Source organism: Sardina pilchardus, chromosome 7 (genome assembly GCF_963854185.1).
Source record: "Sardina pilchardus chromosome 7, fSarPil1.1, whole genome shotgun sequence".
Classification (NCBI taxonomy): domain Eukaryota; kingdom Metazoa; phylum Chordata; class Actinopteri; order Clupeiformes; family Clupeidae; genus Sardina; species Sardina pilchardus.
In genome coordinates, this window is record NC_085000.1 from 29,054,366 (window position 1) to 29,066,725 (window position 12,360).

General features: G+C 42.9%; 1 protein-coding gene across 1 annotated transcript in view; it reads right to left on the bottom strand.

The window, feature by feature from the left end:
• Nucleotides 1-12,360, bottom strand: part of cacna1db (calcium channel, voltage-dependent, L type, alpha 1D subunit, b) — a 73,617-nt gene that overhangs the window by 6,549 nt on the left and 54,708 nt on the right. Inside the window, exons 33-44 of the mRNA XM_062542045.1 lie at nt 11,665-11,748; nt 9,476-9,604; nt 9,272-9,337; nt 9,045-9,136; nt 8,763-8,922; nt 8,118-8,245; nt 7,906-8,002; nt 7,610-7,712; nt 6,886-6,987; nt 3,897-4,027; nt 2,618-2,725; nt 1,046-1,416 (exon numbers count right to left, since the gene is read on the bottom strand). Coding sequence (XP_062398029.1) covers nt 1,046-1,416; nt 2,618-2,725; nt 3,897-4,027; nt 6,886-6,987; nt 7,610-7,712; nt 7,906-8,002; nt 8,118-8,245; nt 8,763-8,922; nt 9,045-9,136; nt 9,272-9,337; nt 9,476-9,604; nt 11,665-11,748 — 1,571 coding nt within the window. The remainder of the gene's footprint in view (nt 1-1,045; nt 1,417-2,617; nt 2,726-3,896; nt 4,028-6,885; nt 6,988-7,609; nt 7,713-7,905; nt 8,003-8,117; nt 8,246-8,762; nt 8,923-9,044; nt 9,137-9,271; nt 9,338-9,475; nt 9,605-11,664; nt 11,749-12,360) is intronic.

The following is a 12,360-nucleotide window of genomic DNA, read 5'->3' on the forward strand; positions in this document are numbered from 1 at the left end:
AAGTCTTGATGTTTATAGGGGAGATATGGTGTTCACAGGTCATGGTTAGGTTTAATGCAGCCAGCATTCACATCAGCAGGGTTGGCACTGTTAAAAAGGCTTGATGGCATGCCAACCCGTGTCTTTTGGTGATCTAGTTGTTGATATCATTCATGTGAGATCATGTGAAAGTTTTTAATGCATAGCTTAGAGCTAGGTGTTTTTACCTGTCCATTACAAGCCATAACTAGAAAAGCACTCAGAGAGCAGAGCACAGACCTCTGCCTGTATTGTTCTTCCTAGGTTGTCATACATTTGAACCTAAACTATTCAGATAGCCACCACATGGCCATACCATGCCATTACACCACTAAGCGAAACACATAAACATCAACAAAATGTAATTGTTTCTTCCTTGGGTCATGTCTGACCTTCCCTGAAAATTTCATCGAAATCCATCTATTACTTTTTGAGTTATCTTGCTAACAAACAGACAGACAGACAGACAAACAGACAAAAAAACAAACATACACCGGTCCCCGATGAAAATGAATTTGCAGGGTGTTTAGCAGAGTCTGCTGAGTGCATTGATTTAAACTGAACTTTGAAGCTGAAAAATGTCGGCAGTGCTTTTTTCATGGATTGTGCAATGTTGACATTTACCTGTGGAAAGATTACACAAGTCTAAACTAACTTTTTTCCCCATAAAATGTCATCCAGAAAGAATTAGTATGGCTCTCTAGAAATATGACATGCTTGTTCATGAGAGGATGATGACATTGTGTAACTTGAATGGCACATGCAGGAGTGGCCATGAGAAACTACCAATGTGTCAGAAAGGGATGAGTTCCAGTTTAAAAAGGCAGGCTTACACACACACACCCACGCACGCACGCACACACACACACACACACACACACACACACGACCACACACCCGCACACACACACACACACACACACACACGACCACACACGTGCACACACACACACACACACATACACACACACGAACACACACGTGCACACACATGTGCACACAGAGACACAGACACACACACACAGACCTTCTGGAGTTCACCCTCCTGAGAGAGTTGGCGTCAGTCCTGAGGTTGAGGTAGGAGCCCAGGGAGGAGATCCGGCTGGCAGCCGAGAGGTCAGAGGTCAGTGGGTGGTGTCCCCCGTTGGTCACGGCGGGGAGAGTGGGCACGTTGGCATTGTTGAGGTTGGCATTGGAGGACTTGTGGCAGAGGCCAGCACTGATGTTGGCGTAGAGCGGGCCGCTGTCGTCGGACAGCGAGTGCGCGGGGTCCGCGTGGCTGTGGCAGGGCAGCGGAGGGACCTGTAGGGGGCGCTGGGTGACGTTGGTCTGGCCGGCGGCACCGCGGTTCTCCCCATTCACATGGTGGAGGTGGTTGCCAAGTATGCCTCCGTTCCTCTGCACAGATCACATGTACATTATTACAGTGCATGAAAATGCACTGTACTGTTCTTCCTAGGCTTCTTCTTCTTATTCTTCTTCTAACGTATTTAATGCAGCTTCAACCGTTTGACGTAGAAACTTCATTCAAACTTTGTAACGTAGGTCTTGCTTAGGACACCCGTGCTATGAATTTTTCAACTTTGTAACTTTTATACTTTTTAAACTATTAGTTAAAAACTATTACAATTTCCCCCATAGACTTAACATTGCTCATTATGACATCACAGCTTTTTTATCATAACTGCTAGAAATCATTAGCTAAGTTAGCTAATCAACCTGGTTAGCATTGTTAGCATAGTTAACATTGTTAGCATAGTTAGCATTTTTAGCATAACTGTAAGAAATCATCAACTAAGTTAGCTAATCAACCTGGTTAGCATTGTTAACAAATTTAACATTGTTAGCATAGTTAGCATTACTGCTAGAAATCATTAGTTAAGTTAGCTAATCAGACTGGTTAGCATTGTTAGTAAAGTTAGCATCGTTACCATAGTTAGCATTTCTAGCATAGTTATCATTTTTAGCATAACTGCTAGTAATCATTAGCTAAGTTAGCTAATCAACCTGGTTAGCACTGTTAGCATAGTTAAAATGTTAACCATAACTGCAAGAAATCAGTAGTTAAGTTAACCAATCAACCTGGTTATCATTGTTACCATAGTTAACATTTTAACATGAATAGAAATCATTAGTTAAGTTAGAACTGGAATGTTTCAGCTTTAAACTGTCTACCTTCACACTATCAACTTTCTTTAAACTATGCAATCACCATCTTTACTTAGCTATGCCTAAGTAACCATATCTACATTATCTATCTATACATTTCTGCATTTTCATGCACTGGTAATTCCTTGGAATTGCATTTCTAGTTTTATATATGATACAATTCTTTTTTTTTATTATTTATTATGGGTCTTTTCGAGCCTTTATTGACAAGATGGTGGAAAGTAGACAAGCAATTAGATAGATAGATAGATAGATAGATAGATGTGATATGTGTTATGTGCATGCCTGTGGTTGTTTTGTAGATTATAATGCTTTGTGTTTTAATAATGATTGCTAGTCCATCTTTTTCCTTATGCACAACCTACAATGGTGTGTGTGCATGTGTCTAGTCCCATTCTAAGGAGGCCTTGATTGACGTGCTGCACATTACCCTGTAGATCTCGTCCTCTTCTTCCACGTTTGCATCCTCGTCCTGCAGGTCACATGATATGGCACGGCGAATCTCGGGCCCAATATCATGCAGTGTGCGCAGGCCAGCCTGTGAGGGACATAGCCACAGCATTGCTATCCACTGTCACACAGCTACAAGCACTTATGAAAATGGTCAAATATACTGTCTATCAAGTCGATGTACAGTACATCTATTCATGCGCAAAAATGGCACGCCAATCTGAAAATCTGAAAATATCTGAAATATTTTTTTTTATTCCTACCGTTAAACCTAGCATTCATACCCTTGGGAAATATCCATTGATGTCATAACATACAGTAATTCCCAGGATTCTACTATCAATTCATTATCCTCCCACTTCACTTCCAGCTAAATACAAACACTCAAAGATAAACACCCCTGGGGAAGATGTGATATGCCTCTTTATATGTCACGTCAATGAAACTATGGATTTATGCTGTTAAGGTCATTGCATTTCACTTGTACCACACTTACACTGAAAACTCCACTCCCTATTTCTAGCTAAATTGCAAATCGTTTCTCTGCAAATCGTCTCTGATTGGTTAGCACTGCCCTGGATGTGCTGCTGACACCTGAGCTGCTCCAGTTCTTTTTAGCTGGAAGTGAAGTGGTGGGATAATGGAATTCTGAGGAATATGTTCAGTGCGTCACATTCTGGACAAACATGTATGTGACACACAAACATACACACAAACATACACACTGACTGACACACACACACACACACACACACACACACACACACACACACACACACACACACACACACACACACACACACACACACACACACACACACACACACACACACACACACACACACACAAGCACCCCTGAGTAAGCAATAAAAGAGGCCATAGGTTACACTGATTGTAAAACAGCTAAGAGGTGTTGTTAGACACAACACACAAGTGGAGTGGCTAAAACCCCCCTTCGCTGTTCTAAAATCAGACTTGTGGCTTATTTACTTTTCTAACACGGTTACTACATACTGTATCTGGCAAGATTTCATAAAACAAAGGCACAGCATCAATTTATTCATAGATAAATATTCTTCCGCGCTGCCTTTGCGCAACCTTAACTTTAACCTTGTTCCAGGCAGAGCTGCCTTGAAGTCAATGGTGGGGAATTAAAATACCATATATCCACACACACACACACACACACACAGACACAGACAGACAGACACACACACACAGACACAGGCACACACACACAAACGTGGAGTGGGTCTCACCTGCAGTGCGATGGCAGTGTTGAGTCGGGGATGGAGTCCTACAAGCCCTTGCTCTTTGCGCCTCTTGAATTTCCTGAAGTAGTCCTGTATCAGGAAGGTGGCATAGAACTTCCCCACCGTTACCTCGTCATCTGAGTGAACAGACCACACAACCAACTCCTGAGTCAGAGGGTACATCAGTACAGCGCACTGGGGGCCGTGGGTGATAAGATCAGTTAAACTGCTCTGGTCTCGACAGCAGACTATAGGGTCAGTTAAACTGTTCTGGTCTGGAGATAGTAGATTATAAGGACAGTTAAATAGCTCTGGTCAATTAGAACAGTGTTTTTTAACTGGTGGGTCAGGACCCAAAAATGTGTCGCGGAACCGTTCTGGGTGAGTCGCGGAGCTTTTATTCAAAACACTACCTTATCAGATCAAATATTGTACCTTTATTTTAACAGGCTTTATTCGTAGCCAATGTCAGTCATTACCGTGGACATAAGCAATGTTTATGTGACCGGTCATGTTAGACATAATTTCAGTGGTAAATGCTAAACATCCACTTGATCCAGACAAGTAGGTCTACTACAGGCACTTTGTATGATACCATGTAGCTCACCATATCCGTTGGCTTGAACGCTAAATAAATATATGGTCGTGACTTTATGAATATAGAAAATTGTGAGTCCCAAAGCCAGACCAGTTAAGAAACACTGAGTTAGAGAGCTCTGGTCTAGGTAATGGACTGCACAGTCAGTTAGACAGCTCGGTGAAACAAGCTTACAGTATCTGAAACTCTATCTGCTCCTCTTGAGGTGACCTTGAAGTCTTGCATGACCAGATAGACATTAAATATCATCTCATGTGACATCTCTCCAAAATGCTATACGATACACCCAGTAGCAGTATCTTTAAGAAATAAATATGACCAACTACATTCCACAAACGAAGTCTTGCGAGCATGCATATGTTGTTGTAATGTTGTTGTAATGCTTTTTGTGAATTGTTTTCTTGAATTTCCCCTTGGGGATCAATAAAGTATCTATCTATCTATCTATCTATCTATCTATCTTTTCTCAATTACCTATTTCTTGAGAAAATGAGTACACAACACATTTGACTCTTGATAAGCTGCTGGCAAGCCTTCTGTACAGGAGCTATAGCCCAAACATGTGTTCATAGTGGAAAATATCCTCAATCCTCTGATTAAATCATGGAGAACAAATATTTCATCATGGCATTGAGACCCAGAGAATGTACTGTATTTCACAATCAAGTCCGGCTTGCATCAGGATAATTGTATCTGGGTGATCAGACGTCAGTGGCTGGTAGAAACGATCTCTTACTCAAGAGCCCTGGCAGTCTTCCCAGTTAGAAATCAGAAAACAAACTAGCCCACTACGGCGCCAGGATATCAAGGAGATAACGGTTGGTAGCACTGAATCATTGCACTGTGACTGGGAAACAACCGGTCACTCAGGATCAACTCAATCAGGAGGTTTTGTGTGGGTTACAGATGACGTGAGCTGTAAGCTGTAAGCTGACGCGGTGAGCGCAGACAGGGCAGCAGAGCTTCTAATAGCAATGCAGAGGCACAACAGCTGCAACCACTACACAGAGCATGCAGGCATGCAGCAGGGTGTGTGTGTGTGTGTGTGTGTGTGTGTGTGTGTGTATGCGTATGGGTATGTGTGAGTCTGTATCACTTCAAGCAAAGCAGTAGGGGACAGAGACACAAGACGAGAGGCAACTAGTTCCATGCCACCAGCCCAAAACAGAACTGCTCCAGAAAATCTGCAAGGCAGAAGGAACCGCGAAAAAGCAAGCAAACAAGCAAGCAAGCAAGCAAGCAAGCAAGGCACACACACGTACAGACACACACACACACACACACACACACACACACACACACACACACATACATGAAGGCACAACGAGAGCAGAAACAATCTGTGGGGGAAGAGTTATTACTCAGAAGGACAGGACGTGGGAGAGAGAAAGAGAGAGACATAACCATTAGTGTGAGTCAAGCATGCCGCTAAGCTACAGCCTACACGGAATACAATCAGAGATACAGCAGAGCAGTCTACCACACAGCAGGACACGGAACAGCTGACCACAGCACAGCAGCGCAGGCCCTGGGGAGTATTATTACGCAAACAGATATAGGACAGCTTAGTAGGCCATGCTAGTGTCAGGAGGAAACGTTGTGTCTGCGTCCATGTGACCGTGTGCGACCCTTCACTGAGTGACACTTGGCCACTCAATGCATAGAGAGGGGAAAAGACAAAGAGAGAGGGAGGAAGAATGACGAAAGAGAGAGAGAGAGAGAGAGAGAGAGAGAGAGAGAGAGAGAGAAGCGTAGATGTAAACGAGGGACGCAAACTAGGGAAACAGCACTGATATGTAACAGAAAGTGTGGGTAGAATTACACAGATAAGGTTCTGAGAAAACCTAGCTCACACTAGCCGTGTCACACACAGACACCTGGCGGTTTTGGAAAGAGATCATATCTTAAACTCACACAAACACACACACGTCCCAATGCAAAGTTCTGTGATGCCTCAGTAGTCTGTAGTACAGGGTTAAAGACTTTCTCAGGCTCACACAAATAGACCTCCATGTGCACAAATTTTGCAAGTGTTTTGATTCACTGTTTGTGTAATATCTACTAACTGTTACACAATAAGTCAGCCCTCAAACACTGTTGTTAACTGATACTTACTGATACTTACCAAAGATTTGTTCCCTGTGGTGTTCAGCTATGATGTTGAAATCCCCATTCATTAATCAACTTGTGACTTAAGCAACAAAATGCTAATGCATTCAACTTTTTATCCACCAATTCAATCGGAACAAGGTATCCGTGCTTGGTGTTTGAACTCAAACTGGTCACATCCATATCTGATTGAAGATGACATTTTTATCTGTTATACAGACTGCATCCTGCATCCTGCTACATGTGTGTGTGTGTGTGTGTGTGTGTGTGTGTGTGTGTGACACTAACCACCAGCAGGAGGAACAACTTGATCCAACAGCTTCATGCTTGTCCTTTTCCAAATCTTCTTAATAACAGCCCTCAACTCCTCATTGGCTTCGTCCAGGTTCCCTAAACACATGCACATGCAAACACACACAGACATTGCAGACATGGTAGATTAAAAACTGCACTACAACTATTGACAGTCAGGCTAACAACAGCACACAGTACGCTCAATTAAGAAGAATTCCCACTGAGACCACACCCCATAAATAAGCTTATGCATCAACTATTCAAATACATGTGTGATGATAACAGATGGAAAATGTGTTATATCCTAAGTGTGTTCAATTCACGAGTTCAGTTAACGCAACACATTGCTGTTCTTTTATCTTAAAAAAGGCTGCAAACTCATAGTGATGCTACAGTGACTTTTAATACGGAGAATACATTCTCTTAATATCGCATTATGCAACATCGTTGATCCATTTACTCAGTTGTTGACTAACTGGCTAATCTTTGCACTACATGGTGTTGAATATTAATGCCAAGAGGCCTAAATAACAATTCTTCCATGGGGTTGCTTCAAGTGTTCTCTAGTAGATATACACATTTGGTTCATCTGCTTATAGCTTTGTGGGGGAATTCAATTTAGCATAAAATGCTATCCAGTATAATCTGTGTAGATAGTAACACTCATGCAAAGTTATGGTGAATGCTCACTTCTAGCACATCCACATGTGCTACTTACCTTCAGTCTTGATCTTCAATGCAGTCCTGACCAGAGCGAACAGGGTGGCATTAAACATCACCGTCCCGTCACTGTTCAGGGGCATGTTCATGGCCACAAGCCTCTATACACACACACAAACAAAGTTCATGTTCTAAATGCAAATACTGTTAATGTATGTGTGTGTGTGTGCGCACGTGCGTGAGTATGTCCGTGTTCACACACTTTACATGCTACAATGCAAATACTGTGTGTGTGTGTGTGTGTGTGTGTGTGTGTGTGTGTGTGTGTGTTTCCGTGTTTCCGTGTTCACACACCTTACAAGCTACTCGATGAGGACACAACTTGCCAAACCCAAGAGGGGGCTGAATCCGCCGCAGAAGAGTCACCACATCCAAGTGTTTTATTCTGCCCCTGGAAGAAGAGGATGTAGACAGTAACATGTTACATACCCACTGTGTGTGTGTGTGTGTGTGTGTGTGTGTGTGTGTGTGTGTGTGTGTTTGTGTGTGTGTTTGCAGTCACTCACTTGGCCTCAGGGTCATACTCCGACCAGATCCTCTTGAACTCATCCAAGTGATGAGGACCCAGAATGGACCAATCACGGGTAAGGTAGTCAAAATTGTCCATAATGACAGCAACGAACAAATTTATGATCTAAATGTCGGAAAAATGGACACAAAAGAATAATCAGGAAATATTATCAAAGTTGAGTATGAAGGCTCTCACATATGGCCGGTGATGCGAGAATGGTGGAATTCTGATAATCGTTTTACTATGAACACTACTGGCAATGTGATCACCCATCGATTCAGTCGATTCAAAGATACACTGAGCACACAGCCGTTTTCCGTTAAGATGTATCAAAATTGCCCGGAAAAATAGAAAAGGGGCGATTAGAACGATATGGCAATGACTTTTGCCAGTCACCTGCCATCATTTTCCGTCACATTGCCAGCCGTGTGTGTAGACCTTAATATATGAATAATCTTTCTGATAGATTGATGTTATTGCTGTTGTGTATGTGTGTGTGTGTTTTTTTGTGCTTTTGTGTATTTTTATGTGTGTGTGTGTGTGTGTGTGTGTGTGAGTTTGCACGTGCCTACGAGCATGCATGTGTGCAGGGGTGTGTGCTTGCGTGTGTGTGTGTGTGTGTGTGCATGTCCTCACGTACCAGGAAAGCGCACAGCATGTAGAAACTGATGAAGTAGATGATGGCGAAGCTGCTGCCGCAGGTCTTCTCACCACCGGGGTTGTCGTCGGACTCTGAGTCACACAGCTTTCCTGGCAGGCACGCCAGCATGATGTCCTGCCAGGCTTCACCTGTGGCACACCTGGAAGACACAGCCAAAAGGTCACCACCTGGGCAAGAGGGGGGGGGGGGGGGGGGGGGGTCACTTGGCATAACACCTGCTCAGGGTGCCAAGCGGAGGGCACAGCAGCGGCGTGCTCTTACCTGAAGAGCAGCAACACGGCCTGAGGAAACGTCTGGAAGTTGTTGTTGCGATTGATCTGCGTGCCGTCCACCATGGCAATCTTACCAAACACCTGCAACGACACGCAACTCAACTCACTATAGATATCAAAAGAATGCCAAACTATGTGGTTGGACTTAAGTGCTTTTAGACAGCTTCAGCATTGGACATGTTCCAGTACAGGCGTGTTTGCTGCCCCCTGCTGTACCTGCATGCCAATGACAGCATAGATGAAGAAGAGCATGGCAATCAGCAGGGCTACATAGGGAAGGGCCTGCAAGGAAGGAAGGGGAGAGATGAAAGAAAAAAACAGAAGAACCGTGGCATTAATAAATATTTTTTTTTAAAGTTTTATATTGGAGATGTTTGAGAGGTGGGCATCGCTAATGTCCACCAGCGTTCCTCAGCTCACCTGAAAGGACTTGACGAAGGTCCACAGGAGCGTTCGAATGCCCTCGCCTCGACTCAGCAGCTTGACCAATCGCATGACCCGAAAGAGTCGGAAGAAGGTGATGGAGATGCGAGCGCTGTCCTGCGTGCTCTGAGGTGGCGGGGGGGACACAAAGAGACCCAATTAGAGGGAGGAGTGGAGAACAACAACAAATGAGAGAGACAGAGAAAGAGAGAAAAGTGTGTGTGTGTGTGTGTGTGTGTGTGGGAGGGGGGAGGTTCTTTTCACATCAAATCACTCCAGTAACACTTCAAACCTCATACAAACCAATTAAACCAATCAGTTCCAAAAAAATCAAACAAAGTTTCATGCGTGCAATGTGTAAAAATTACAGATAATGTGTCCGTGCCTTCTTTTCTCTGAATAAAGACATCACATGCCAGACATCTTGTCATATACACTTGCGAACATTATCACACTGCATACACAAGGACTTCCAAGGATGCCAATGTGTTAAGGTCATGCAGTGTCTCTTGGGTTGTCCATATTTGGATGGGGGCGAGGGGGTTCCAGGTTGACAAACATGCAGCACCATGTCCGCGGTGGAATTTCCAAAGGGGGAAATGCCTGGAAACACATCTGATGTCCGAGGGGAGCAGCTCACATACTGCAAATCAGTATGAAGAGGACATATTTCCCTCTGTTTGCATTTCAAGTAAGAGGCTGTGGTAACCAAGCAACATAGCAACGAGTACACCACTGCATTGTTAAAATGCAATATGGCGGAGTAAGGAAATGACAAATTACTCCATTTCCATTTCTGCAAGAACAAGGTGATTATTCTGGTCCATTGCATTAAATCCTTAAAAAATAATAATAATACAAATAAAACCAAAAACAAAAAGGTAAAACAAAACAACATCAGCAAAAACACAGACAAGACTGTGGTCGGGGGCGGAACAGAGTTGGGGAGCCTTACCCCGGGTGCCACTTCCACCACTAGAAGAGCTTCTCTCTGCTTCCAAACCAAACATCTACATTAACACATTTCTTTTGAAACAACTGACAAATGATGTGCACCCACTAATCCTCAAGGAGCGACCAACACAAATAAAGTGCGACTGTAACAGATGTACCAGATGTTTGTTTTTTTTACCAAATGCCAATGCTTATACAATATCTAGTGAACATTGCTATTGATTAAACATCCGCGTTATAATGACTTAAAAATAAACACAATACAAAATGGACAAGGATGGACAGATGAATGGCAAACAAAGCACATTTTTATAAATAAACGTATAAACATTTTCTTCCCGCAAAGACATTTGAATGCATGTACCAACACAAATATATTTCCATAAACCAAGGCATTGTAGCAGTCATGATAACAGATATGGTTCCTTTGAATGTTCCACAAATATTTCTCACTTAAAATATAAATAATGGGATATTGACAATGGCACATTCACACAAAACAATATTCAGCTTCAAAGAAGAAAAAAAAAAACCTGAACATGACAAAAGACATTTTTTTATGAACAAATATAAAGCTGGGCTATCAACACATCATAATAGACACTGTATTTCATGTGTATATTTGTTTGTGTGAGCAAGAGAATGAAAGCACATTCAAAAGCATAAAGAGCAGAATACGAGGAGGACTGCAGTGAATCTCTGATCCAAAACAGCCATTGTCCTATCAACTATAACTTTGTGGTTATCTTAGCGATAGTTTGTGTAATACCCTCGATATACATATCGTTGGAAAGCTTAGTTTATGGCCGTTCACTTGAGCACAATAACTTAATTTATTAAATTTTACCGAAACGACTGGTTCCGCTTTACAGGGTCACATATGTACATGTAACATTAGAAACAGATCTACACAATGCCCGACTATTAGCCGCCGCTTATACATTGATTTGGCTAAATGTCTTCAGCTAGGAAGTTAATTCAGGGGGGCAGTTAATATGGTGTTAATATGGTTTTGTTTCTTTTAACTTGCATAAAACACCGTCCTGCGGCTTATACACAATGCGGCTTATATGCGGGAAATTACTGTAGTGCATATACTGTATATACTGTAGTATATAGTATATATATATATATATATAAATTGTGATTGGCCATGGCTTATGGGTCAGAGGTCACTGCACTGTCTCCTCCTTCAGATACGTGATAGGATGGACACGGAAAGCGCTACTTACATTCATCTCTGTGATTGCAATGTCAACGACGCTACCAACAACAATTAAGGCATCAAACGTGTTCCATGCATCGGCGAAATAATGCTGTTTGCACCAGTGGAGAGATCACAAGAGGGCAGAGGTAAAGAGAGTCCATAGAGGGAGATAGACAACAGAGAGAGAGAGAGAGAGAGAGGGATAGAGTGAGAGAGAGAGAAAGAGAGAGAGAGATGAGTAGATGGATGGGTGTTGAGGATGGGGGAGGAAAAAGAGAGACAGAACAGAATGTCAGAAAAGCAAAGATAAAAGATAAAAGACATGGCGCGTTGCAACCAGTGATCATGAAGGACAAGGAGGCCACCGTGTCTGGGTGAGTCATACAACCAATCCCCACTTAACGACACTCAAAAATCGCTTCATGGCAGTTCCACAAATCATTCCGCGTCTAGTCTACACACATCACAGTTTCATCTAATATAATAACTAAGTCTCGCTTTTTTAATGACGAATGTAAGACAGTAGAGGTCCAGACACAGTGGCGGTCTCCAAAGCACAGAGAATGACCACTACAGAGACATGGCATGGAAGAGAAGGTCCGCCACAGAACAAGCTTTAGTGAATGGCGTCTGGCGCCCCCTGCAGCCACAGAGCTAACAGGCATCCCACCCCACCCCTACTAAAGACGGAGAGAGAGAGAGAAAGAGAGAGATAGAGAGA